Source organism: Herpailurus yagouaroundi, unplaced genomic scaffold, assembly GCF_014898765.1.
Source record: "Herpailurus yagouaroundi ecotype Mexico unplaced genomic scaffold, PumYag 222, whole genome shotgun sequence".
NCBI lineage: Eukaryota > Metazoa > Chordata > Mammalia > Carnivora > Felidae > Herpailurus > Herpailurus yagouaroundi.
This window is the reverse complement of record NW_024412453.1, coordinates 16,084,108-16,111,328: the sequence shown is the minus strand read 5'-3', so window position 1 is coordinate 16,111,328 and position 27,221 is coordinate 16,084,108. Positions and strand designations below refer to the sequence as shown.

General features: G+C 47.7%; 1 protein-coding gene across 2 annotated transcripts in view; it reads left to right on the top strand.

The window, feature by feature from the left end:
* Positions 1–1,924: 1,924 nt before the first annotated feature.
* Positions 1,925–27,221, top strand: part of DNAJA3 (DnaJ heat shock protein family (Hsp40) member A3) — a 29,843-nt gene continuing 4,546 nt past the window's right edge. Inside the window, exons 1-10 of one of the 2 annotated variants that reach the window (XM_040459135.1) lie at positions 1,925–2,169; positions 7,989–8,122; positions 12,670–12,753; positions 13,720–13,914; positions 15,003–15,155; positions 18,009–18,156; positions 19,209–19,273; positions 21,226–21,354; positions 21,891–22,006; positions 23,258–23,355. In XM_040459135.1, coding sequence (XP_040315069.1) covers positions 1,959–2,169; positions 7,989–8,122; positions 12,670–12,753; positions 13,720–13,914; positions 15,003–15,155; positions 18,009–18,156; positions 19,209–19,273; positions 21,226–21,354; positions 21,891–22,006; positions 23,258–23,355 — 1,333 coding nt within the window. In that variant the 5' untranslated portion in view covers positions 1,925–1,958. The remainder of the gene's footprint in view (positions 2,170–7,988; positions 8,123–12,669; positions 12,754–13,719; positions 13,915–15,002; positions 15,156–18,008; positions 18,157–19,208; positions 19,274–21,225; positions 21,355–21,890; positions 22,007–23,257; positions 23,356–27,221) is intronic. The other variant, XM_040459136.1, reaches the window with a different exon arrangement.

Here is a 27,221-nt window from a genome sequence, read left to right as displayed (position 1 = left end):
GAGACAGAATCCCAAGAAGGCTCTGTACCATCAGCGCAGAGCCCAATGTAGAGCTTGAACTCATGAACTGTGAGATCATAACCTGAGACAAGACTGAGAGTCAGACGTTTAACCAACTGCACCACCCAGGCACCCCTCTTTTTTTTTTTTTTTTTAAGTTTATTTAAGCAAACTCTACACCCAATGTGTGGTTCGAACTCACGACCCAGAGATCAAGTGCCACATGCAGGGCACCCCCAAGGCCCATATTCTTTTTTTTTTTAAATTTTTTTTCAACGTTTATTTATTTTTGGGACAGAGAGAGACAGAGCATGAAGGGGGGAGGGGCAGAGAGAGAGGGAGACACAGAATCGGAAGCAGGCTCCAGGCTCTGAGCCATCAGCCCAGAGCCCGACGCGGGGCTCGAACTCACGGACCGCGAGATCGTGACCTGGCTGAAGTCGGACGCTTAACCGACTGCGCCACCCAGGCGCCCCAAGGCCCATATTCTTAAATCACTATGCTGAAAACATTTAAGTATCGATTGAATGTATTCAATGAACTTGTTTCTCCACTTCTCACTTCATGACAAGCTTTGCCTTCTCTAAAAGGCCTCACTGCTAGCTTCCCTAGCCCAAACTCTCAAACTTCTCCTTATATTTTACAACAGCCTTGTAACTTTTTCACTACACCGGTGGTTTTTAAACCTTTTTGAATCTCAGAGCCTGTGGAGAATTTGATCAATGAAAGCTATGGCTATCTATGCAGATTAACATCCACATCCACAAAAATTTGGGTACAATGGGTAGAAGTGGCAAAGAGCACACTTCATCCTAAACCCATCAGTGAATCCTCAGGTTTCCTTCTTATTGTTTGGGGTGGTGGTCGGGGGTGTGTAAGCTGAAACTCCTTAGTAACGCTTACTGGGCCAGATTCCAGCCTCATCTCCAGTCACACATCCTAAATTTAGGGCTTAGGCAAACAGGGCAATCACTTTCACACCTCTGAGACATCTGCTTTTGAAGTGTCTGCTGCTTGGAATACTTCTCCCCTCCACCTCTATCTGACGCACTTTTCATCAAAGTCCAACTGGAATGTTACATCTCAGATGTCTTCCCTGACACTCTAGTCTCCGCAACTTGTTCCAGAAACCCCTCACTTCCGTGTCTCTAACACGGTTTATATCTACAACAGCACTGATCACGTTATATCAGTTGCTAAGGAGCCGGTCTCTCTCGATTCAGAGTTTGCTCCCCCGGAGCAGGGATGGCATGTCATTCACCGTTGTATCCCCAGTACTCTACAACGTGCGTGAAACACAGTAGGTGCTCACCACGTTTATTAAATTCGTTTGTGCGGGGCTCGGCTCTCCCTTGGCGACTGGCAAGTTCATCACAGGTTTGCAGGAGCCTTAACACGCTCAGGGCAGACCCGAGTGATCAAAGTCAGCCCCGCGGAGAATCAGCTAGAGAGAAAGTGAGCTTGAGCCTAGGCTTTGGAAGTAGGGCAGAGGCCCCCACGAGCTCACGCTGACATAAAGTGAGCAACACTCACGCAACACTTACAGCATCAGGTCAGGGGAAAAAGACCGCGCACTGCATGCTGGGACTGCGCGACTGACGGCAGCATTGCACGCCGGGATATGTAGTCCGGCCCTTCGCGTGGCTCCTGAGACCAGTTATACCCGAACACACTCAACCACGTCTCTACATAGATGAGGTACAATATTGGCCATCCATCACAGAATGACGAGGTCCTTCACGGCACGCATACCTAGTTGCACTCCTCAGAGGAAGCCTCATTTCGGTGTTGGCAACCAGAAAGTCGCATTGGGTGCTGCTGCGCATGCGCAACGCTTGCGCTTGTGCGTGTGCGCGCGCACGGGCCCCGCCTCCGGAAGCGCCATCGCAGCGCCGGCGCGCTGTCTTCGCGACGCCTCCTTGAGCCGGGTGGCGCAGGCGCAGTGTCCCTGGGGCAAGATGGCGGCGCGGTGCCCCACACGCTGGTTGCTGGTGGCTGTGGGGTCCCCGCGGCTGCCGGCTACAGCGGGGAGAGGAGCCCGGCCGCCCAGGCGGGACGTGGTGGGGGCTTCACTGGGCCACAAGCTGAACGTCACTGCATTCTCGCCTTCCCTGAGAGCTCGAGGCTCCGGGGCGCTGCTGACATTGAGAACTGGTGTCAGCTTCAAAGGTGAGGGCAGGCTCCAGCGCCCGAGTAGGGGCTCTAAGGCCCAGAAGGGACTGACTCGATTCGGCTACGGGGGTAGCGGGGTGGACGGTGTCTTCTGACCTGTATGCAGAATTGCTTGGAGAGACCGGCGAACAGGAGGCAGAGAGGCCCAAATGGCTACTGAGAAATGGTAAACCAGGGAGAGTTGCATGGAGCCCTCGGCGGCAGTAATGAAATGTTCTGTAGGCCTACAGTCTTCTCTTCTTTATCAACATTTCTAGAAGCCTCTTTCCAGCCTGCCACTGCTCCCTTACCCTATTCCGATCCCGTCTCCTCCTTTCACCTTATAGCCGGAAGGGAGGAGGTAACTGCCATTCGGTGAGCACCTGTTATGGTGCTAGGTACTTTGTGCCCCATCTCACTTGGTGGTAACAACCCTGCAAGAATGGAGTCGTCATCCCCATTTTAAAGAACGAGAAACTGAGGTTCTAGCAAGAAGAATTGACCCGCCCAAGGTCATAAAGCTAAAACAGTAGAGTTGTCCTTTAATAGTTTACGCTCTTTCCGTCACGTGGTTTTAATTGAAGGATACACTTAGTAGTCTTTTATAAGTTCTTAAATTGGCGACTGTAATAAAAATACAAACTAACATTTATCGAGCGCTTTTCTGTGTACCCGGCATGGGTCATTTCCATGTGATAGATGCTATTACATTTTATAGACAAAGAAGCTTAAGCCTAGATATTAAACGACTTGTAGAAAGTGACAAAGTGAAAAGATGGTAGAGCCCTCATTCAAAACCAGCTTTCTTAATTGATGGAGGCGACACAGAAGTGATATGTATTAAGCCTTTAGGTGCTTGTCTGTGATGGTTCTGCTCTGTGTTGGATGACTTCTGTTAGGAGGAAGGAGGAAACACTGAATAACCAACCATGTGTCTGAATTGTCTTATTGGTTGTGTTCCCTACAATTTGTGCAAGTGATATTTATCTATATATTTACAAAGGTAATTAATTAACAGGCCCTGACAAGATAACCCACACAAGATAATTGCCTGTTGGGGTGCAATTTTGTAATGCTTGTGTAATAAGGGAGTCATTAAAGCATCAGTAATCGTTATTCTTCTGTAAAGTGAACAAACTCACCTCTACCAGTGTGTGTGGGTGGGGGGGGGGGGGACCTGGGTGAGTTATTTAATCTCTTTGAACCCCTGTTTCCTTAACTGTGAAAATTTGTTCATTGACTCAGGTATTTATTGAGAGTCTGCCATATGCTGGCCACTATTCTAGTTACTGGGGATACAGCAGAGAACAGAGATTGGATGAGGTTTTGGTCAAGTGATCCCATTTTTTAATTCTGCTCTTGCCACCAATATTTCCTCACGGGTAGAGCAGTAGTCTGTTCAGGTTTCTTCAGGGTTATTCGGAGCGATGTCATATTGTATTTCTCAGTATGAGCAAAAGTGGTAAGTTTCAAGTTTTGCTAACTTTTTCTAATGTCAGTGTTGTTTTAAATAGAATTTGGCTGCATCTTTTTGTTCATTTATTCCTTAGGTAATTATTAAGCTATTTCTGTTCATAGTACATTTGTACAAGTTTGGGGAGCATTTTTGTTGATTGTGTATATATGAGAGAGATAGGCACCGAGTACTGAGCCTTTGGGGGACCCTTACTAAGGAACCACAATCAGCACATAGCCCAGAATGGGCATGTTTTGTATCACATGATGAATATTTTTGAGAGATGACATCCTTCAAGACACACTCTTGTTATTACATCTAAAGTCATCAACTCAGCTCCCAAACATGGGTCTTTGATCTTCTCTCAAATCTAGTAATACAATTAGAGGGCATAAAACAATACTTTAATTACAACTTTTCTCCCAGGGCAGAAAAAAATGTAGTTATTTGACTCTGGGTTAGTCATTCTTGGAGTGACTTGGAGGCTGATCCTATTCTGGGTTCTAAAAAGGGCAAGACATTGTTCTTGGGGGAGAGTTTGTCCATTAAATGAACTTTAATTATTTTTTTAAAATTTTTTAAATGTTTATTTATTTTTGAAGGAGAGAGAGACAGAGTGTGAGTGGGGTAGGGGCAGAGAGGGAGGGAGACACAGAATCCGAAGCAGGCTCCAGGCTCCGAGCTGTCAGCACAGAGCCCGATGCGGGGCTCGAACTCACAAACCGTGAGATTGTGACCTGAGCCGAAGTCGGCTGTTCAACCGACTGAGCCACCCAGGCGCCCCAAATGAACTTTAATTATTGTTAACCATTGGTGCTTTTTGGATAATGTCAAAAGTCATCAAATTTGTAATAGTTAAATGTGACGTGTCTTTATTCGCATGCAGTTTTGCACGTTACGTTGTTACATCCCAGTGTTTCTTGAGTCCAAGGTCTCTGCTCACGTTCTTGGAGCTGCCACTACCAGTCTCTTCCTGGATTGGAAGGAGCCTGGGGGTGGTGGGGGCTGACAGGACCAGGGCAGCCCCTCACTCCTGAGTGAAGAGGGACTGAGTATAGGAGCACTAGGCTGCTAGCTCTGTTTCTCTCAAATCTGACCAAAGAAAGACCTCTGTGGTCGCCTAACTCCCACTGCTTCCACGCTGTCTGCTCCTTGTGTTCTGGGGGGTCTAGGGTGCGGGACAGGAAACAGTATGGGGATACTGAAGGTCGAGATTGACTTGCTGCTTCTGATTTCTCATCATTCTGACTCTTTCCTACTCGTCCTCCTGTTCGGTTACCTTGGCCCCCTTCCTGGATATCCCTCAACACTCCTGGTTGTGTTTTGTGCTCAGATTAATTTTAAGTAGTCTCCCAGTCCTCCAGTTGTGGGTTGTTTTTGAGAGCTCTTTCTCATGCAAAGGCGTTCCCTTCCCTGTTTAACACTTGCAGTGACTCCTTGTTGCCCTCAGGATAAAACCTTGACTCCTTAGGATAGCTCAAAGGCCCTTTGCCACATTCCTAGGCCTCATTAATCAGCATCATTATCTCTAACCACATCTCTACTTGTATAAAATGTATACAAGTTACATCATGCAGTTATTAGGTGCACGTGAACTTTCATGTGAACCAAAGATGATCTATGCCTTAGCAGCCAAATGAGGCACTTTTGAAAATATAAGGGGAATCTGTTGCAAATGACATAAGGACTACACGTGTAATTCTGGGCAGATTCAAACCTTTCCTTAGCCTAGCTAATTTCTACAGTTTAACAGCAGCTGCCTTAAAAGGCTTTTCCTGAACTTTTTCAGTTGGGTTGTCAGTGCTTCTCACCTGGGGATGATTTTCCCCTGCAAAGGACATTTGGCAATGTCTGGAGACATTGAGTTGCTCTCTTGTGACAGGGGTAGAGGGGCAGTAGAGTGTACTACTTATAAGTTGTTGGTGCTGCTGAACATCTTTTGACATAAGTAGTTAAGTTTGCCAGGGATGCCATAAGAGAGAACCACATTTATCCTCACATTTCTAGAGGCTAGAAGTCCAAGATCAATGTTTTGGCAGAGTTGTTACACATCCTACCTCCAGGGGCACCTGGCTGGCTCAGTCAGAAGAGCATGAGACTCTTGATCTCAGGATTGTGAGTTCTAGCCCCACGTTGGGTGTAGAGATTACTTAAATAAATGAAAACTTAAAATTAGGATCCTACCTTGAAATAACAGTCACATTCTGAGGCACTGGGGATTAGAGCCTCAACGTATGAATTAAGAGACATAGCCCATAACAATAGGAAAGCCCCTTCACCAAGAGGAATCCAATACCATCGTCAACATTGTGAGGTTGAGAAACCCTGGTTAGGTGACCCTATGTGTGTTCTCACTGTGCATGTCGTTGTGTACTGTTTCTTTGTACACTGTCTCCCACGCTCCCGTGTGGACTGTAAGCTCCTTGAGGGCGCTGGCTTTGGTCTTGTCTTCACATTGTATCCTCCCTGCCACTACAGTATTAATATCTTGAATAATGTAAGCTCTAGGAAGGCAGTGTCTGAATGGTCTGCTGCCTATTCCCAGCACAGAACTCAGTGCCTGGCAAGTAGTACATGTTCAGTGAGTATTTACTGAATGAATGAATGGTGCATCCAGAACCTTCTCTGTAGGCTGAAGTTCGACTTAGAAACCTGGAGCTGTCGTGATCTTCATGCTCTTTCTTACTTGGCTCCCTTCCACTCCCAGCCCCGTGTCTTCAGTTGTCACGGAATGGGTTGGAGGTTAGGCAGGACTCAAGTTGTGGGGCAGCTCCTCCTGCTTCACTTGGTGACAGACCAGTCCAAGTTAGTTCTCTGCTCTGTGCACAGAGGGCAGTTGAGTGGATGTGTCCGCCAGTGGACGTTCCTCCTACTGCTGATGCCAGAGGCATGAAGGGGGGCAGGGCACGTGGCTCTCTGCCTTGGGTTTTGACCCCAGTTAGCTGTTAGTTAGTTTCAGGCATAGGGCCTTTTAACCCCGTGTGTCTATTTAGGTGTTTTTTGTTTGTTTGTTTGTTTGTTTTTAGGAGAGGGACAGCACGTTTATCAGATTCTCTTAGATCTGTGACCTTAAACACTGAGAACCATTTTTTCTTCTTTTCTTTTTCTTCCTTTCTCTCTTTCTTTCTTTCAGAGAGAGAGTGCGAGTGGGGAAGAGGGGCAGAGGGAGAAAGAGAATCCTAAGCCGGCTCTACACTCATCATAGAGCCGATGTAGAGCTTGATCCCATGACCCTGGGATCATGACCCCAGCCGAAATAAAGAGTCAGCCTCTCAGGGTGCCTGGGTGTTTCAGTCACTTAAGCGTCTGACTTCGGCTCAGGTCATGATCTCGTGGTTCATGAGTTCGAGCCCCACATCAGGTTCTGTGCTGACAGCTCAGACCCTGGATCCTGCTTCAGATTCTTTGTCTCCCTCTGTCTGCCCCTCCCCCATTCACACTCTGTCTCTCTTTCTCAAAAATAATAAACGTTAAAAAAAAAATAGGGGCACCTGGGTGTCTCAGGGGGTAAGCGTCCAACTTCGGCTCAGGTCATGATCTTGTGGTTCGTGGGTCAAGCCCCGTGTCAGGCTCTGTGCTGACAGCTCAGAGCCTGGAGCCTGCTTCAGATTCTTTGTCTCCTTCTCTCTCTGCTCTTCCCCCATTCATGCTCTGTCTCAAAAATAAATAAACGTTGAAAGAAAAAAAATTTTTTTTAATTAAAAAAAAAGTCAGCTGCTCAACAGACTGAGCCACCCAGCACCCTGAGTACCGTTTCTTTAGTTCTTTAGTTCTCAAATTGAGCATGTGGCGGAATTGTCACCTGGAGGGCTTAATAAACACAGCCTGCTGGACCCCACCTCCAGAGTCTCTGATTCAGGTCAGGGGTGGGGCCTGAAAGTGGACATTTCCAACAAGCTGATGATGCTGCTGGTCCAGGGACCACACTCTGAGAACCACCCCAGAACTACATCCCCAAGGTTGTATGGTGGAGGCAAAGAACCTGGAGAATTGTTAAGCATTAAGGAAGACAGCATATGAAGGTACGTGCCACATGGCAGGTGCTCAGGTAGTGTGACAGTGGGGCTAGGTCCCTTTCTAGTCATCCCCCCCAGTGTAGCCCCCATCCGGGGTGCAGACATGAGGGCACGACCTCACTGTGTCGTGATCCAGCAGAATTAGCCCTGCCCAGTACTCTTCGTTTTATGTTCATTGTACACAGTGGCCTTGGCCATCTTTGAAGTGCAGTGAGTTTGGTCTCCAGCGGGCTTGGGGGGAAAGCTGACCCTAAGCTGTGACCTCCGTTCCTTCATAGGTGTAACCTGGCTGGGTGTTTACTCACAGCTTCCTTTTGTTGAGCACATTCCCAGAGTGATTGTCTTTCCTTTTTTTTCTTTTTTAGGAGTAAAAAGTTACCCTTTTGTTCGTACTGCATCCTTCCACACGAGCTCCCCTTTGGCCAAAGAGGATTATTACCAGATACTAGGAGTGCCCCGAAATGCCAGCCAGAAGGAGATCAAGAAAGCATATTACCAGGTCTGTATGGAAGCCCGATTTTAGGGACAAGACTGTAGAAGGGATGCTGTCAGTCTAGTCTGCTCACCAGTGCAGCGTGTATGCCCATACGTGTAGGTGACATGCAGCTCACAGTGTAGAATGAGGTGATGGGCTTTGCTGGACTGTCCCTCAGGTGCATAGTGTCCCGCTGGTTAACACTTCAGAAAAAGAGGCAGAACCCAAAATTTTTAAAAATCTTTTTCCAAAGCTGTTTTCATATTTAAAATTATTCTGTGTCTTGTAACTTGTATGAAAATTCACTACAAGATTCTTGATTTTTTTTCTTAATTTTGTTTTCCTTTGTGTGGGGGGGCGGGGGAGGGCGGCAAAAACTTTGAACCTAATATTTGTGAACTGATACTGATCAAGACCAGACCTAACAGCCATGGCTTGGATAGCTAATCCCTTCCCTTATGTTTTTTCAAAGCGTACAATTCACTGGTTTTTAATGTATTCATAGAGGCTTTACAACCATCCCCACAATCAGTACATTTTCAACTGCTTAAAAAACCCCATACCATCAGCACTCACTCCCCAGTTTCCTCTCTCCTCTGCCTTTGCAATTACTAACCTGTTTTCTGTTTCTATGGATTTGCCTGTTCTGGGCATTTCATAGAAGTGAAGCCGTACATCGTGTGAACTTTTGTGATGGCCTCTTTCACTCTGGAAAGAAGCTTCATCAACGCTGTAGCATGTATCGGTTCTTCATTCCTTTCAGTGGTCGAGTAATATTCCATGCGTGGATAGGCTACATTTTTATTTATCCATTTGGACATTTGGATCGTTTCCACTTTTTTTTTTTTTTTTTTTTTGGCTGTTATGAGTAGTGCTGCTGTGAACCCCAGGTATAGGTTTTGAGTAGACTTATGTTGTAATGGAATGAGCAAAGGCACGGGGTTAGGAAACAGAGACCCTGGCTTGGGAACAGTGAATATCATGTCTCTCCTCTTTGAACTGGAAGGTAAGGTACCTGACGTAAGGGTGGGAGAGCAGTGAAAAGATGGAGGCTGGGACCACAAGGGAACACGTGAGTCCCTCTGCAAGCACTAGAAACTTAATTTAAAAAAAAAAAAATTTTTTTTTAACGTTTATTTATTTTTGAGAGAGAGAGAGAGAGAGAGAGAGCATGAACAGGGGAGGGTCAGAGAGAGGGAGAATCCAAAACAGAATCCAAAACAGGCTCCAGGCTCTGAGCTGTCAGCACAGAGCCGGACGCGGGGCTTGAACCCACAAACTGCGAGATCGCGACCTGAGCTGAAGTCAGACACTTAGCTGACTGAGCCACCCAGGCGCCCCTAGAAACTTAATTTAAGAGAGTAGGGAGCCATTCAAGTTTTTAGGTGTGGAAGTAAAAAGATGAGGTAAAACTGTGCAATTTAAAACTGGACATTTTTAAAGTAGTCTTTACAACGCAATTTCTGGGGTCAGGACTTGATGAAAGCTTTGTGTGTATTGTGTCATTTCATCCTCATGGCAGAGGCTTGGAGAGGTTGTGACCTACGCCCAAGGCCCCATAAGTCACTATGTGTCACACATGAGACTAAAATACTGCAAAAAGGCCTCTCTTTTCCTTAAGCTAATCTCATGAGTACACCATTGTTTCTTGCCGTGGCTTTTGGGACCAGCCTTTGTGGCCCACCGTGATGTCCTGGCTGTGCCCTGAGACCCTGATCCGGGGCTTAGCACACAGCCTCTGCTGTGCTCCCATGAGCTGCTGTGAGGACCAGCGTCTCCGGAAGCAGGACTGAGCTCAGAGATGCCAGTGGAGCCATACTCTGCCTTTCCACTGATGGCTCTTTTCATTCTGGATGGCTGGCGCTGCCTTCCTTCTGTCGGCCTGCCTTTGGGGAGTGGGTGGATGTTTCTGGCCACCTGCCACCGATCCTCATTCCTCCCGGAAACCAGAGTTGCATGGCACATGACCAGTTCTTTCTTTGCAGGCTTGGTGACGCGTATTTCTTCTTTTGCTCCTGTGGAAGATCGAGAGCTGTTTGTCTGGCTCTTAGCATAAAGAAAGGACTCTCTGGGATCATGATATCCAGCCTCAGTTATTTGCTGGGCTGTTTTGTTGAAGAGGATTAAAGTCACCCATGTAACCAAAAGCAGGGGTGGTTAGGCTTATTCTGATGAAGAGCTTTCTAACAGTGAAGGCTGTCCATCATGATACAACCCACCTTGGGTAGAAGTGAGTTCCCCATCACAGAAAATAGTCCCATCATGTTTCTCAGATGTGGGTAATGTCCTGACACCCCTCCTTTTTTTTTTTTTTTCTTAATTGTGATGGATGTTTAAAAATTGTGTTAAAATATGCTCAACTCCCTTTCAAGCCATATTAATCTCATGTGATCATGTTTGTCTAAAATCCGACTGTTTCATGTTGTGGTCATTGTACTTGTTTCTCCAGCATGGGTCTTTGGGAGTCGGCCTGGCCCGTACAGCCCTGTGATGTCTCCTTGTACTTTTCTGAATTTGAACTCCTTTGCATCCTCGTTTGGCATTATGAGCCATGACACCGTTTCATCTTGTCTTGGCTCAAATGCACTATTTACATGTGACATCTCCTTTCTTTTCACCTAAGCCATGGACGTGGTATCTCGAGTGTAAGCTCTGAGGCTCTCTGCCTCAGTGCTGTATTTTCCGGTGGTCATCCTGGTGATTTGGGGTATACTGTTACTCATTATCAGTGATTTTTTGGCTTGTCGTTGAAAATTTGAAATTCCTGCCAGATACCCCCACCTCCTGACTACATCCTCTGCTCCCTTCTGTGTCCTGATAATGGCTGATGTCGCCGTGGGCCGTGCCCTGTGTTCATTTTAGAATATGTGGTGTCTCATCTCATCCCTGCCACAACCCTGTGGAGTAGGTACCGTTATCGTCATTTGACAGATGAGGAAGTTGTGCTTAGTGACATTCTGTCTGGGGTTTCAGGGCTACAGACAGTGGATCCGGACTCTCTGACCCGGAGGCTGTGCATTTAACTTCCTGCACCCTAACCGCAGCCAGCTGCTGGTGGCGTGGCGTCCGAGCCACATGGCTTCTCCCGTCCGCGGTTGGATTCCGCGGTTGGATTCCGTGTGCCTCCTTCCCTCACGTGAGGGACCTGTAGTGACCCAGACTTGGAAGGGGTCAGCAGCCGCAGCAAACAGTGAGCCAACAGTGAGCCACCTGCAAAGCACAGCACTGCTCAGAGTGCCCGGAGGGTAACCGTAGTTTTAGAGCAGCTCGGCTCAGCTGCGGACAGCCTAGTGAGATTTTACTCTTTTTTAATATTTAAACTAGTGTTTTGAAGAGGCAATACGTTTCCTTTGTTCAGAATTAAGCAAATACAAAAGAGTATATTCGGTAGAAAGTCTCCCTCCTGTTCTCTTACATCCCTCCTTTTGCAACCAATGTTACTAGCTTGCTATATGTTTTCCAAAATAACTTGTACAGCAGATACATCTACGTATCCAGTTATTTTCTTCTCTTTTTACATAGTTGATGGTATATCAGACACACTGTTTTCCACTGCTTTCACAAAGGTGCCCAAGTTCTAAAGCATTTGCTCTTTTTGGCAGAGATTTGTTGTGGTTAAAAAATGTGTACATGTGTCAGATTTGAAGAGATGGTTTATTTTATTTTACTTTTATTTATTTTATTTTTTAAAGACATTTTTAGGGGCGCCTGGGTGGCGCAGTCGGTTAAGCGTCCGACTTCAGCCAGGTCACGATCTCGCGGTCCGTGAGTTCGAGCCCCGCGTCAGGCTCTGGGCTGATGGCTCGGAGCCTGGAGCCTGTTTCCGATTCTGTGTCTCCCTCTCTCTCTGCCCCTCGCCCGTTCATGCTCTGTCTCTCTCTGTCCCAAAAATAAATAAAAAACGTTGAAAAAAAAATTAAAAAAAAAAAAAAGACATTTTTAAAATATTTATTTATTTTGACAGGGAGCGATCATGAGCGAATGTGGTTGGGGAGAGGGACAGAGAGAGAGGAGAGGATCCCAAGCATGTTCCATGCTGCCAACGCAGAGCCCGATGCAGGACTCGATCTCACAGAGCGTGAGATCATGACCTGAGCCGAAACCAAGAGTTGGTCAGACACTTAACTGACTGAGTAACCCAATTGCTGCAAGAGGTGGTTTATTTTAAAGTCTTAGGCCTTGTTTTAAGAATTGCTGTTGGTTGATGGGGCTCCTGGGTGGCTCAGTCGGTTAAGCGTCTGACTTTGGCTCAGGTCATGATCTCACAGTTCGTGAGTTCAAGCCCCACGTCAGGCTCTGTGCTGACAGCTCAGAGCCTCGAGCCTGCTTCAGATTCTGTGTCTCCCTCTCTCTCTGCCCTTCCCCACCCCACTCTTGCACTCTGTCTTTTTCTGTCTCTCAAAAAATAAATAAACAAACAAACATACATTAAAAAAAAAATTGCTGTTGGTTGCAAAATCTCAAAACAGACCAATGTTGTAAGGGAGGTGAGATTATGACTGTTATTTGAGGTCCAGTGTTGGTAATCATCATGTGTCCATTGTAATTTATGGTTTGGTTTTCTCCCTTAGCTGGCCAAGAAATACCACCCAGACACAAACAAGGATGATCCCAAAGCCAAGGAGAAGTTCTCCCAGCTGGCAGAAGCCTATGAGGTAATGCGACCTACCTGTGTGTGCAGTCACTGTCATTCAGCTGTGTGGGTACATCAGACTGTGCTGCCCAGGGTGACCTAACATGTCATAAGGTCCATTGTGAAGACTGTCCCCATACCAGATTACCTCCTTGAAGAAAAGATTCCCAGGTCTCCTGCTAGATCTCACTTGGAATCTCAGTAGGAAACGGTCTGATAATCTGTATTAACAGAGCTCCCAGGTCATCTGATTTATAGCCGGGTCTGGGAGCTCCTGGTTGGATTAATTAATTCCACACTTATTTGTTGACCCCCCTCCTTAGGGCATCTCTGTCTAGTGGGATGGTGCGTATTGTAAAAGTAGGAGGGAGGCGCCTGGGTGGCGCAGTCGGTTGAGCGTCCGACTTCAGCCAGGTCACGATCTCACGGTCCGTGAGTTCGAGCCCCGCGTCGGGCTCTGGGCTGATGGCTCAGAGCCTGGAGCCTGTTTCCGATACTGTGTCTCCCTCTCTCTCTGCCCCTCCCCCGTTCATGCTCTGTCTCTCTCTGTCCCAAAAATAAAAAAAATAAAAATAAATAAAAAAAAAAAAAAGTAGGAGGCCGCCTGTGAGGAACTTGAAATGTAGTCAGAGGGATGAAGCGCACACTGTGGCGGGCTGCTGAGCCGTTCCAGAGCGACCTTCCCAGACTTAGAGGGTCTGTAGGGACTCGCGATACGTAGAGTATCGTGTACCTGCTGTATGAGTGTGCACATCCCCCAGCCATCTGAGAGTACGTCACAGACGCCGTATCTCTTTATTCTTCAGTACTCGAGTGTGAATTTTCTAAGACCAAGAACATTCTTTTACGTTAACCACAGTACACTTGTCAAAAGCAGGAAATTTAATGCTGATCCAGCACCCTTACCTGTACACACGGTGTGAACTTGTGCCGTGTCCTGGGCCTCGGGAGACCTGGTGGCGCCTGACCGCCGGGCCTTTTCCGGTAGGTGCTGAGTGACGAAGTGAAGAGGAGACAGTATGACACCTACGGCTCTGCGGGCTCAGATGCCGGCGCCTCCGGACAGAGCTACTGGAAAGGGGGCCCCACTGTTGACCCCGAGGAGCTCTTCAGGAAGATCTTCGGGGAATTCTCATCCTCTTCTTTTGGGGATTTCCAGAGTGTATTCAGTCAGCCTCAGGAGGTAAGCTCCTTGTTTTAAAGAATCATTCACATTTTAGCCACTCATTGTGAGGCAAACATTTTATGTTTCTTTTTCTCAAAAAAAAAAAAAAAAAAAAAAAAACAGAAAAAACACAAAAAAACCCCAAAGCATCTTCAATGGAATGATCTGGAGGCAGCCATTTTGGTAGGAAATAATTCCCATATTTAAGGAAAACCATGTAGGTAATCCATGTAGGATTACCATGTAGGTAATCCTTTTTAGCTGTACAATTGCTTAATCAGGCAGCCTGAGGCGAAGGCTTTGAGGGTCCATGATTCGGGTGCATTTTGTCTGGAGCTTGCTGCATTATTGTAGAAGAGCTCGGTGCCGGAACGGAGACACAACACCAATTCTACCTCTTGCATATTTATGTCCTAATAAGACGTTATCAGAGCTGAGAGAGGGAGCATGTTTTATGACTTAAATTATGTTTGGGGAGCATTCGAGCTGTCTATAAGGACTATGTACAAATATTATCTGTGAACAGTTTGTTGAAAAGTACATTTTCACTTAAAACAAGCATTCCCTCTTGAAAATCCTGAGATGTAGGGCAGAGTCAGTCGAGTCCCATCCATTCCTACTTGGCAGAGGACAGGTGAGTTAAAAAATAAGTAGCTGGGTGAAGAGATGAACAGGTGGGGCATGGAGGATTTTTGGTGAAATTTCACATTTAGTGAAAGTCCTTTATGATTTTGTAACGACAGACCCGTGTCATACATTTGTTCGGGCCCTTAGGAAATACACCACCAAGGGTGGACCCTAAAGTGAAAGACGAGCTTTGGGGGACTCTGATGTGTCCATGTGGGTTCATCCTTGATAAAAAATGGATGTCCCGGGGACAGATCCTGACCCTGGTGGGGGCTGTGCATGTGTGGGGGCAGGGGGAGATCCTGATACCTCCCTCTCAATTTTATAAACGTGTAAAACCATCGTAAAGAATAAAGCCCAGTTTAAAAGAAGAGGTAACGTGAATGAAAACCGCTGACCATTGCCCTCCTTTACTTTCAAAGTGGAGGATCACTTTGGTAATTAACCAAAGATGACAGGCTACCCTCTGACTTCTTTAGTACATCATGGAGCTGACGTTTAATCAGGCTGCCAAGGGGGTCAACAAGGAGTTCACTGTGAACATCACTGACACCTGCGAGCGGTGTGACGGCAAGGGGAACGAGCCTGGCACCAAGATGCAGAACTGCCATTACTGCGGCGGCTCCGGCATGGTGAGAGTGTGGCAGAGCCCCCCACCCCCCCGCCGCCTGGGATCCCCCGCCTCTGGCCTCCCCACACCCCTTGCCAGCTTTTTTTCTACGCTCCTGTGGATAGCCTTGGAGAGTTATCTGGCAGTGCTTGGTGCTTTTGAGTGTCCGTGACTAGGTGGGAATGTTTTATCTAGATCTTTCTTTTCCCAAGAGTACTCTGTCTTGGTCAGTGATCCTGTGCTGTCTTCCCTGAAAATACACTTCCCTGAAAATTTTGGTAATTTGAAACCGTTGCTGGGGGGCGGGGGGTTTAAATTTTGCTTGAAGTGTAATCATTTTTTTCTTTTGGTAAGTTTTTATATAATACAAACATACAGAACGGTATAAAGAGCCACTCCCTTATTCCTTACCCAGATTCACCAGTTGTTAACATTCTGTCCCATTTGCACTGTCATATCTGTTGTGTATTTTCAAGGAACAAGAATGTTCTTTTATGCAACCACAACACAGTTGTCACTATCAGGAAACTTAATGTTGCTAGAATACCATTTTCTGTACTCATTCTCATGTGTTCATTTGTCCTTACAATGTCCTTTTTTTCCTGATCTGGATCCATGCTGGGATTTTGCATAGTGTTTGGTTGTCATATCTTTTGTCTCCTTTAATCTGGGAACGGTTTCTCGGCCTTTCTTTTTCTTTATGACCTTGACATTTTTTAGGATTACAGGCCAGCTGTTTTGTAGAATGCCCTTTATTTGGGGTTCATCTGATATTTTCTCATGACCAGATTCAGATCACACATTTTTGGTGAAACGCCACAGAGGGGTAGTGCCCTTGACAGTGGATCACGTCAGGAGTCGTGAGGTGTCAGTTTGTCCCATTAGTGATGACGTGACATTGGATCATGAGTAGTTAGTTAAGATAGTGCCCACCAGGTTTCTTCACTGTAAAGTTGTTAATTTTCCCTTTGAGATTAATGAGGAAGTTGTGGTGAGGCACATACTGACTCCTGAACTCCAGATCACTGCGTTGATTGTAGGAGACTGAAAAATGGGGTGTACTGCCTCTCTATAAGCGTTCCTGAAACCTCTGGGAGCTGAGCAGTTACCTTTTAAAGAGAGTAGTGCCCCTCTGATTACAACAGCGATTGCTGAGAAAACAAAAGAGAAACCTGACCACCCAGAGCAGCTAGTCTGGTCCCTGAGGCCACTACTGCCCTGTTCTCACTGTACCTGAGCGCCATGTGGGAAGAAAGGGGGGGCTGGGTCCTCCCTATCTTCCCCCGGCCCCCACCACTGGTGCCCCAGGAGTAAGGAGGCAGGCAGCCCCTGTTGCTGGCGTGGTCCTGCTCATTTTGCCCCCCCCCCCCGAGTGTCCTCTCCCCCATCCTCCCTGCGCACCCCCACCCTTCAGGGGCCTCCTGGCCCCCAGCCCCTCCCACAGCTGGCGGGGCCTTGTGGTCTGTGGCCACTACCCCCAGCTCCTCACTGGGTAGAAAGTGGTTACTTTTTTTGTTTAACCTAACTTCTTTGCACTGTTTGTTTGTTCATTTTGTTTTGTTTTTTTTTAGAAAGCGGGAAAAGGGGAGAGAGGGCGGGAGAGTGTGTGCACGAGTGGGCAGATGGACAGAGGGAGAGAGAGAATCCCAAGCAGGCTCCATACTCAGCACAGAGCCCAACAAGGGCTCCGTAGGACGACCCTGGGATCATGACCTGAGCCAAAATCAAGTCAGATATTCACTTGACTGAGCCACCTAGGCGTCCCCCTGCCTGTTTTGTAAATTATTGAAAAGTACTTGTTCTGACACAACAGTCAGAGGAATACATAAAGAAAATGTCAGTAATCGCCCCTTGCCTGGACTCCCAAGTTCATAACTTGAGGTGTTCTTTCCACAACTCAGTCTCTGTCTCCATACAAAAAATTTCTTTTTAAAGCAAAAACTTTCTAATGAGAGTATAATACACATACTCTTTGTTGTGCAACTTGCTTTGGTCTTTGATGGATCATGCCCATTCCTCCAGGCCGATACATGCAGATCTCATTTTCCAACTTAATACTTAGGTTTCAGTGCTACAGGAAAACCCTCTACACATATGGCCTTCCATCTGATGCCTCTACTTTCTGTGACACAGACCTCCAAAGGTGGAATTGCTGGGACAAATAATCCTTACATTTAAAATGTCTCTAATTTAAAATTTATCATGTTTAAAAATGTACGTGTTTATATTTGCACACGGTACAGAATTCTGAAGGAAAAACGAAAGTCCAGTGAAAAGTTAAGTGTTCCTCCCCAAGCCCCACCCCCTAATTGTTCCAGGCATCCTCCTTAGAGGCACAGCTCTAGTGACCTTCTTGTGTATCCTGCTTTAGACGGACACGCACATTTCAAGCCATCTGTATGGAGGTTCCAGTAACCCAAGGTAGCACTCTGTACATGGTGCTGCAGCGTTTGCTTTGGTTTTTACAACTCTGATCTCAGAAAGCATTTCTCACCCATGTGCAGTGTTCTGTTAACGTGGTTACACCATGATTTTTCCGGCAGCTCACTCCTGGTGGCCACCCAGGCTGCAAGGGACGTACGCTATTGCACGAGTGTGGTCTGTAGGGCACAGCCCCACAGATGCACACACAGTTCTCATAGCTGCCAGAGTGTTTTCCACAAGTCTGTGACTGCATCATCTTGCATGACGCCTGCATCCTTTGGGAGAAAGGTCTGGGTCCCCGTGTTCTTAGGCAGTATGTTTTAGTGCGTGTTCACACAGAACACGAGTCTTTGATGAAACATTTCTCTGTCGTGCATTGTGTTCCCGGAGGCTTGGCCATTAGAGTTTACCTGTGTACTTAAGGGTTCCGTCTTTTTCGTCTCTTTATCAGGAAACCATAAATACAGGCCCCTTTGTGATGCGCTCCACGTGTCGGAGGTGTGGTGGCCGAGGCTCCATCATCACGACTCCCTGCGTCATATGCAGAGGAGCCGGACAGGCCAAGCAGAAGAAGAAAGTGGTGATCCCTGTGCCTGCCGGTGGGTCCTGGGCTCCTCCACGTACCGGGGCTGGGACAGCTGGGGTCTTTGTTTCCCTGTGATTGGGCTGTTGTAAAAGCTGTGGTGAAGGATCTGGAGCCCGGATTGGAGGAGGAACTGGAATCTCCTTGCGTTTTCCTCTCTGTACTAGTTGTCCTTAAAATCTACCCTTGCATGCCGCGTGGGCAGAAGGTACCTGACACACCCGCTCTACTCCCCTGTGGAGCTCCTCTACCTTCGTTCAACGAGGCCAGCATTGTCACTGTGGCCAGCCCTGTCTGCACCATTACCCCTTCCTCCTAGACCCCAGGGGCCGCCTGTGACTGCTCTCGCCACCTGGGTCTTGTTCCCAGGATGGACTTTCTGCAGGGCAGTCTGATCATGTCACTTGTCCTGAAGCCTGTGCAGTGACTCCTGGGGTGAGAAATGCTACCTGTCTCCGCCCCTTCTGGCCTCTGCAGCCTCTCCTCTTGTTGCCTGCCCTGCGGCCTTCCTGATGTTCATGCCAGCTCTTGGAACGGGCCATAATGCCTCTAGACAGAGCCTTGCCTTATGTCACTCCCTGTGTCTGAAGCTCACTTTCCACCTTCTTTTCTCAGCGGGTTAACTCTTCTCCCAGAGCTGCTAGCTTGAGTGTTGCCTCCCTAGAGCAGCTTCTGGAACTCTCCCTGTTCCTTAGATGTCCTTTGTCCTTTGTCTTTGCTTCTACGAACACATTTCTGTTTGTAATGATGCACTTGTTAGTGTTGTTATTTGGGCGATAGCTGTCTCCCCTACTAAATTCTAAACTCACCGACATGCTACACGGACCTGGTAGGAGCAGGTGTCCAGGGAACTTGTATAAATGAATAGAAGGCGCTCTTGTTTGGGTATCACTTGCTGTACTTGCTCCTTTGAGAAGTTACACCCATTGGAGGTACTGTGGATAGTTGTGTTGTTCCTCATTAATAGGAACGGGTAAGGAAGTCAGTGGTTTGTAAATGGATTTAGGGCAGGAAACTCCATGGGAGGTCCCCAAATAAATGTTCCCTTTTGAACTTTTGTTCTTACAGGAGTCGAAGATGGCCAGACGGTGCGGATGCCTGTCGGAAAAAGAGAAATTTTCATCACATTCAGGGTGGGTGCTCTGCTCGCACAGCTTCTTGGGCCCTTGCCCTCTTGCAGGGAGGTGGGCGCTCATGGGGGCATGTCTAAGGGAAACAGTGGCCACCTCGGTGGTGTTATGAAACATGTATCACGTCAAGCCTTTGTGCTATGTTTGGACAGAACAGTTTCCTCAAGATTTTTATAAGTTGGAAAACATAGGACACATAAAAATATAGAATGCATCTCTTTGTGATTTTTTTAAAAATTTACTTGTTTTGAGAGAGACAGAGACCACACAAGTGGGAGAGGGTCAGAGGGACAGGGAGAGAGAATCCCAAGCAGGCTTTGCACTGCCAGCACAGGGCGCCTGATGCGGGGCTTGATCCCACGAAGCCATGAGATCATGACCTGAGCCGAAACCAAGAGTTGGATGCTCAACTGACTGAGCCACCCAGACCCCCCCCTCCTTGTGATTTTGAATTTATGTATCAAATTGTTCGTGGGGGTGGTAAGGGCCAAAGGTGCAGTTTTTCCTACTGTGTGCAGAGACAGACCTGGTGTCTGAGACAGGAGATGGTAAAGGAGATACAGTTCTTGTCCCCACATTTCTGCCGGGTGCCCCAGGAAAGCCATGTGAGCGCAGCAGGGGAAGGCACAGGCTGTGTGCAAGATACCCTCACTCATAATAGCAAGACACTGACGACAGTCTGCTGCCCTCGGATAAGAGAGTGAATGAGAGAACCGTGCTGTGGCCACAGTGCCTCAGAGCAGCCACGGGAAGAAACCAGAGCCATACGTTCAGCACAACTGAGACTTCTCAGTTACTTTGAAGGAAAGAAAGCAGATTGCGAGTGGATGCAGGGAGGGAGACTGTCTATAAACACTTTTAAAGCACGTGAGAGGGTGCTACATATTATTTGGGGACACATACATATGTGGGAATGAGAACTGCTACATTCAGCATGGGGCCACTCTGGAGGGGGAGGAGCCAGGGGCTTCACTGCATCGCGATGTTTTATTACCTCCACTGGGTTGTGGGTGTTCTGCGTGTGTGATGTAATTTACTTTGCCTGTTCAAAAAATTTTTTCTTAGTGTTTTATTTATTTTTGAGAGAGAGACAGAATACCAGTGGGGGAGGGGCAGAGAGAGGATGTGTCCATCATGAGACACAGAATCCCAGGCAGGCTCCAGGCTCTGAGCTGTCAGCACAGAGCCCGACACGGGTCTCGAACCCACGAACTGCAAGATCATGACCTGAGCTAAAGTCTGACGCTTAACCTACTGAGCCATCTAGGCGCCCCTACTTTTCCTGTTCATGCGTGTGTGAAATATTTTGTAATTTAAAACACAGATAAAAATACTGTAAAGCGTGAAGTGCTAGACGAGGAATCAAAGACAAAGGCAGCCAGCTGTCAGCCAGGCTCTCCAGTGGGCTTGGTGGGGGTTTCAGACCCTGCTCCCACCTGATAATAGACAAGAACAGAGAGAGGGGAAATCACTGCAAGGCAAGAAGTGTCTTTGAGGCCCCAAAAGTAGTGCTTGTGCATCAGAATCATTCCACTGCTGTCTGTCTGTCTTGAAGGTGGTTTGTACCAGATGACTGTTTGGAAAATAAACTGTGCCTTTGTAGATGTACTAATCTCTGTTTCCTTATACCTGCCAGTAGAGTAAGCTTTTTTTTTTTTTTTTTTAATGTTTAATAAGCCAATTTTACTTTTTTTATTTGCCCATTGGGACGGCTTGATCTGAGACCGACACTCTTGTGTCGCTATGTAGAAATGAATCTGACCTGCAACTCCCGGAGCCTGGGGTCATGTTCTGCTTTGGTGAAAGTACATCCTCTCCCTTGATACTGTGCTCTTCAGCAAAGAAGCAGCGTATCGCACGCCGGACCCTGTGCCCAGGCTGCTGAGATGGGCTGTTGTCCAGTCTCGAGAAGGACTTCTGCACGCATAACCACATCTCTCCTGCTTGGACCGTAGGTGCAGAAAAGCCCCGTGTTCCGGAGGGACGGTGCAGACATCCACTCCGACCTCTTTATTTCCATAGCTCAGGCTCTTCTTGGGGGGACAGCCAGAGCGCAAGGCCTGTACGAGACAATTAACGTGACGGTAAGAGGCCGAGAACGTGTTTGCCACTCTTGTCCTTCGTTGCTATTTTTTTTTTTTTTCCCCTCTGTGAACCGGCTGAGAAGTGGCTAGAACCTGTGGCCGAGCAGCCTGTTGGAGACTCAGTGATGGGGTCTGGGAGAAGTAGAGGAATGTTAGGCCATTCCTTGGGTGTGAATCACAGACTGTAGACCCTGATGAAGGAATCACCAGTGAAGGCAGGTCCTGGGTCACATCCACGCCTCTGCTGGCACCAGGGAGCAGCCCCAGCACTGTGCTCCTGTGTTGGCTTTGCCCCCTCCCAGGTCACACTCTCTGTGCCACCTCACTCCTGCTGTGGGCTCAGCTTCCCGAACTGCCTGCCCCCACATGCTTGTTTTGGGCTCTGCTCCAGGTGGACCCCGGTTTAGCCAGCTTCCATGTGGATGTCTGGAAACCTGAATGGGAGTTCTTTCCAAGGAGTGAGTCTTAGTGTAGTGAAATGTTTCCATTTGAGCAACTGTAGACCAAGGAAAACCACAGATTTCTTTGCTTTATAGATTCCCCCTGGGATTCAGACAGACCAGAAGATTCGGATGAGTGGGAAAGGTATCCCCCGGATTAACAGCTACGGCTATGGAGATCACTACATTCACATCAAGATAAGAGTTCCAAAGTGCGTGCCCACGTAACCATGGTGAGGTCCGCCCAATCTCTGCATTTTCCCCACCCAGCAGGACCCGGTTTTGAGGGCTTTTTACCTGCCAGGCCTTATGCCGAGCCAGACCGCCCGGCCCGTTGTGGGTCCGCTGCCGTAAGCACTGAGGCTTGTGCCAGTTATTTTTACCTTACAGTCAGACGTGTCCTGCCCAGGTTCTCCATCTGCAAAGTGGGCATAATAAGGCCACCCTCATTAGTTGCTGGAAAATTGAATAATACATAAGGAACACTTAGCCATAGCTGCTGTTGTTGGTTTTATCATTACTGCTCTCAGGGCCCTGGGGGTCTCGTGGGAGACACAAATCTGTAACTGGATCATAGCACATGACGTCTCCGTTCGTTGGGAGAAAGGTTTGAGTTGAGTGCTGTGGCATCCAGGATAGGCATGGCTCACCCTATTGGGGAGGGTGAGCGAAATTTCTGGCACTACTTTTTTTTTTAATTAAAAGTTTTTTTTATTTTGAGAGAGAGAGAGAGAGAATGAGCAGGGGAGTGGCAGAGAGAAGGGGACAGAGGATCTGAAGTGGGCTCACGCAGACAGCAGAGAGCCCAACGTGGGGCTCGAACCCATGAACCATGAGATTATGACGGATTAAGCGGAAGTCAGACGCTTAATCTACTGAACCACCTAGGTGTCCCCTGGTGCTCCTTTTATTTAGTTAACTTTCTACATACAACACTTATAAGAGCCCCTCCCCCCCTCAACTTAAGGTATTTTAGGAGATTTTTGTTTTTTGTTTTTTGTTTTTTTATCACGGTGCTTGGGTAGCTCAGTCGGTTAACCATCCACCTCTTGATTTTGACTCACGTCATGATCTCACAGTTCATGAGATCAAGGTCCTCGTCGGGGCTGTCTCTTTCCCTCTCTCTCTGTCCTTTTGTACATGCATGCACATGTGTGCTCTCTCTCAAACTAAATAAAGAATTAAACATTTTTATTATCAAAGTATAATCGACTTACAGTGTTATATTAGTTTTAGGTGTACAACATAAAGATTCAACAGTTTGATATGTTATGCAGTGCTCACCATGATCAGTGTAATTCAGGTTTTCTTTATTGAAGCTTTGAGGGGGTGGCTCTTAGGCTCAGGGTGTGTGCCTCTGCCTTATTGTGTCCCCACATTTTCCACATGCTTACGTGGAAACCGGCCCAGCCCATCATTTAAAGGGCTGCCCAGAGGAAACACTCAATTTGTTTGCTCCACAGGAGACTCACAAGCCGGCAGCAGAGCCTGATCCTGAGCTACGCCGAGGATGAGACCGACGTGGAGGGGACGGTGAATGGTGTCACCAATACAAGCACGGGTAAGGTGGCAACACGTGGAAGGCCTCTCAGTCCTTGGAGGGTGCATGGTTCAGAAACACGTTGGGGTCTGCCCTTGCGGGGAGCATGACAGAGGGGTGCTGGGAGCCAGGAACAGTCTCCTGCCGGCCACTCTAACTTGCCCCGTGTGTGCAGAGGTCAGAGAGTGTCAGCTCGCCTCCTGCCGGAGGGCAGCTGTGTGTCTGTGAGAGCTGTTCTGAGTTCTATCCGTGGTTCTGCCGCTCGCCCTGTGACCTTGGGCACATCCCCACATGAGATTCCTTGTAACAGCTTAAGGAGGAGACAGATTGGAAGGCTTTATGCAATCCTGACCCAGAACGCCTCCCTAAGATTTCAGAGTGTCTTGTAAGTGACAGCTACCAAACCCGTAAAAAAGCCAGTCGACTGAGCGCAAACCTGCCTGTGCACAGCAGGTCTAACTTTGAGTTCGTCCGGCAGCGAACAAATGCTGCGTTTGCCCTGAGCTCGGATGTCAGGCTGTATCTATAGAGTGTTTTTAAATACTAGCTATTTGATACCAAAATGCTGGCAGGCACAGGCTGTGGTGATGGCCGCCTCTGTTGCAGCGCCTCTTCCCGTGGGAGGTGGGGGCCCTGCGGAGGAGATGATGGTCCTCCGCTGGTGGGGACTCGGCCCGGGATGGGGCAAGCTGCGTGGTGAACTGGCCTCAGCTGCACAGGTGTTCCCCCCTTATATCATTCTGCTTGTGTGGGTCCTGGATGCCCCTCCCTTGTCCTCAGAGCCTGAATGGCACTAGGGAGTGTGTGGTCACTCGGGGCAGGCGGTGGATGTCCCCCGTGTCCTCAGAGCCTGAACGGCACTGGAGAGTGTGTGGTCCCTCAGAGCAGGTGATGGCAGCCAGGGGCGGGTTTCCAGGGAGGGAGGGCTGGTCTTGGAGCCTAGGGCTGGAGGTCCCAGCAGCAACTGCCTTTGCATGGACTTGCTGGGCTTCTGTGGAGTCCAGGGGGCCAAGTCGTCTGTGACAAAGCAGCCACCACAAAGCCTGTCGGGAGCCTGACCAAACATGGAAAGGTTTGGTACCTGGATTTCTTACACTCTTGTTACAGCCCTTGTACTGAAAAGTGGAAATAGCCGTTCCACGTAATTGTAGTTGTGCTTCCTGAATTGCAAATGTTCCCAGTCACTTGGCCGGGGAGATTTTCCTCCTCTCCCAACCACGGGAGAACTTGAGGTCGGCCCTGTGAGTCGTGATGTGGGCCTTGTTCACTAGATTAGAACATTGGTGTTTTTGTTAAACTCTTTTCTGGTAGTTTAACTTGAGAGTTGATCATACAGTCAGCTTATGAGTATCCTTTGAACCCTCGTGACTTCTGTGGTTCCTTGTCCTCATAGCTAGTTCCCCACCCTCATTCAGCCAGGATTTATTGGGAACCTCTGGTGTGCCAGACACTTTGTCACTTCTTCCTTTTAAATTTTTATTGACATAATTTTGTTGAGCATAGTTTAACTTTGATGCATGAATTGAGCACATTTCTGAAAAGTTGTTGTAAAGTGACGTAGCATGCCAAATTATTTTTTTCCTACTCACTTTCATTGTCATTTCAGAGCTGTGTTCTCGTGGGAAATTTGGCTCCCAGACGTAATTTTTTTTTAATGTTTATTTATGAGAGAGAGAGAGAGAGGCCGAGTGTAGGTGTGGGAGGAGCAGAGAGAGGAGGAGACACAGAATCTGAAGCAGGCTCTAGGCTCTAAGCTGTCAGCACAGAGCCCAACTCACAAACTGCAAGATCTCGAAGTCACAAACTGCAAGATCATGACCTGAGCCGAAGTCAGACGCTTAACCCACTGAGCCGCCCAGGGGCCCTGGACATAATTTTTTAAATAGCATTTAAGAATCTTAGAATTGGCTTCAAAGAATGCTGCCCAGACATGGTTAAATTTCATTATACTGTGAAGACAGTTATTTTTGCAATCTGCGTGTGAAAATAGGACAGTACTTATAATTCTCATTTCCTGACAACCTCACTAACAGTGGGTCATATTTATTTAAGTAGAGTCTGAATCTCTTATTTCAAGCATTTAACAAAACTTAAACTGAAGTTATGTTAGAAACAGTTATGTTCAGGGGCGCCTGGGTGGCTCAGTCGGTTAAGCGGCCGACTTCAGCTCAGGTCATGATCTTGCGGTCCGTGAGTTCAAGCCCCGCATCAGGCTCTGTGCTGACAGCTCGGAGCCTGGAGCCTGTTTCACATTCTGTGTGTCCCTCTCTCTCTGACCCTCCCCTGTTCATGCTCTGTCTCTCTCTGTCTCAAAAATAAATAAACGTTAAAAAAATTTTTTTTAAATAAAAAAAAAGAAACAGTTATGTTCAGGTATCATTGCTTCGTGGAATAAAGTGTTACTCAGATCACTTTTTTTTTTTTTTTTTTGAGACAGAGACAGACCATGAGCAGGGGAGGGGCAGACAGAGAGGGAGACACAGAATCTGAAGCAGGCTCCAGGCTCTGAGCTGTCAGCACAGAGCCCGATATGGGGCTCGAACTCACGGACCATGAGATCATGACCTGAGCCGAAGTCGGACGCTCACCGACTGAGTCACCCAGGAGCCCCTCAGATCACTTTTTTAGTAGCCTCCAAATACACGTGAGTTGGGGAGCCCTCAGAACCTGACAGGAGCTGTCAGGTACAAACTGATTTCTGGGCGTCTATACTTTCATTAGGGAAAAGGGCACCTGAAGGGCATTTGGAGAAGATAAAATTACATAGGAAACCGACCCAAAAGGTTTGGGGGATTTAATATCCCTTGCTTATTTCTGGTCCCTAGTACAGCTGGTGAAAACCTTAACAGCTGACCCTTGCTTCTTCCCCATTCTGTGAATCAGAAAGTCCAGAAAGACACCGTGCACTCAGGGACTCTCAGTACTCAGGGCTGAGCATAGAAGACACAGGGAGTCGGCAAAGTCTATTATTGCGAGACTGAATTAGAGACAGTGTGGCTCAGGGTTTGTGCTTCTGGGTCCTCGTTAACTCTTGGTGACAGTACACATACATTTACCTGGAGATGTAGAAAGCAGTTCCAGAGCTCACTGTCTGGGAATCCCACCTGCCGTTTCTCCTCTCCGACAGAGTTGGCAGCGTTGACCTTCACACAGGGTGCTGGCAGGAGGAAGATGAAGGAAAAGACAAAATTTTAGTAGAACGAGAGGTACTTTGCTGGCTCAGCCTGTGTGTGTAGTCGGCTCAGGGAGTCAGGCTGTGTGTATAGACTTGCAGCTCCACCTGCAGGGCGGCCCCGGTCCCCAGAAGTCACGTCCTGGAGTCCTCTCGGTCTCTGTTTCTTCAAACATACGTTCCTTTAGCATTTGTTACGTGCTAAGAGATGACACACAGAGAGACAGAGTCCGTGCGATCATCCAGCTTATAGATAACGGGAGAAGACAGCAAGCATTGAGCCCCAGATACGTGCTGAACCCTTCTCTTAAGAGAAGCTTGTGCTGATGGAAAAAACATTTTGGCCCAAAAAGGTGGCCCATATTCCTGGGATGATTGTTACTCTTCCCCTGGGATCACAGTATAAACAGCTATCAGGCAGCTCTAACTTGGAATCCCTGCCTAATGAGTTGGCGTGTTTCTTCTTTGAATCCCCCAACACTTTCCATGGCACCTGGCACAGGGCTGGTTCACTGGAAATGTTGACTGAGTTTATTTGAATTCGTTTTTCTCATGTTGCTGGGAGATACTCTGAGAGATGGGAGTATAAGCTCTTCCCCAGGAGAGAAGAGACCTGTGGCCTCAGGCTGGACCTCTGTGTTGGCTGAGCAGCCCCTCTGGGTGTGGTCACCTTCTGAAGGTGTAGACTAGAAATGGTCATGTAGTGCCCATTCAG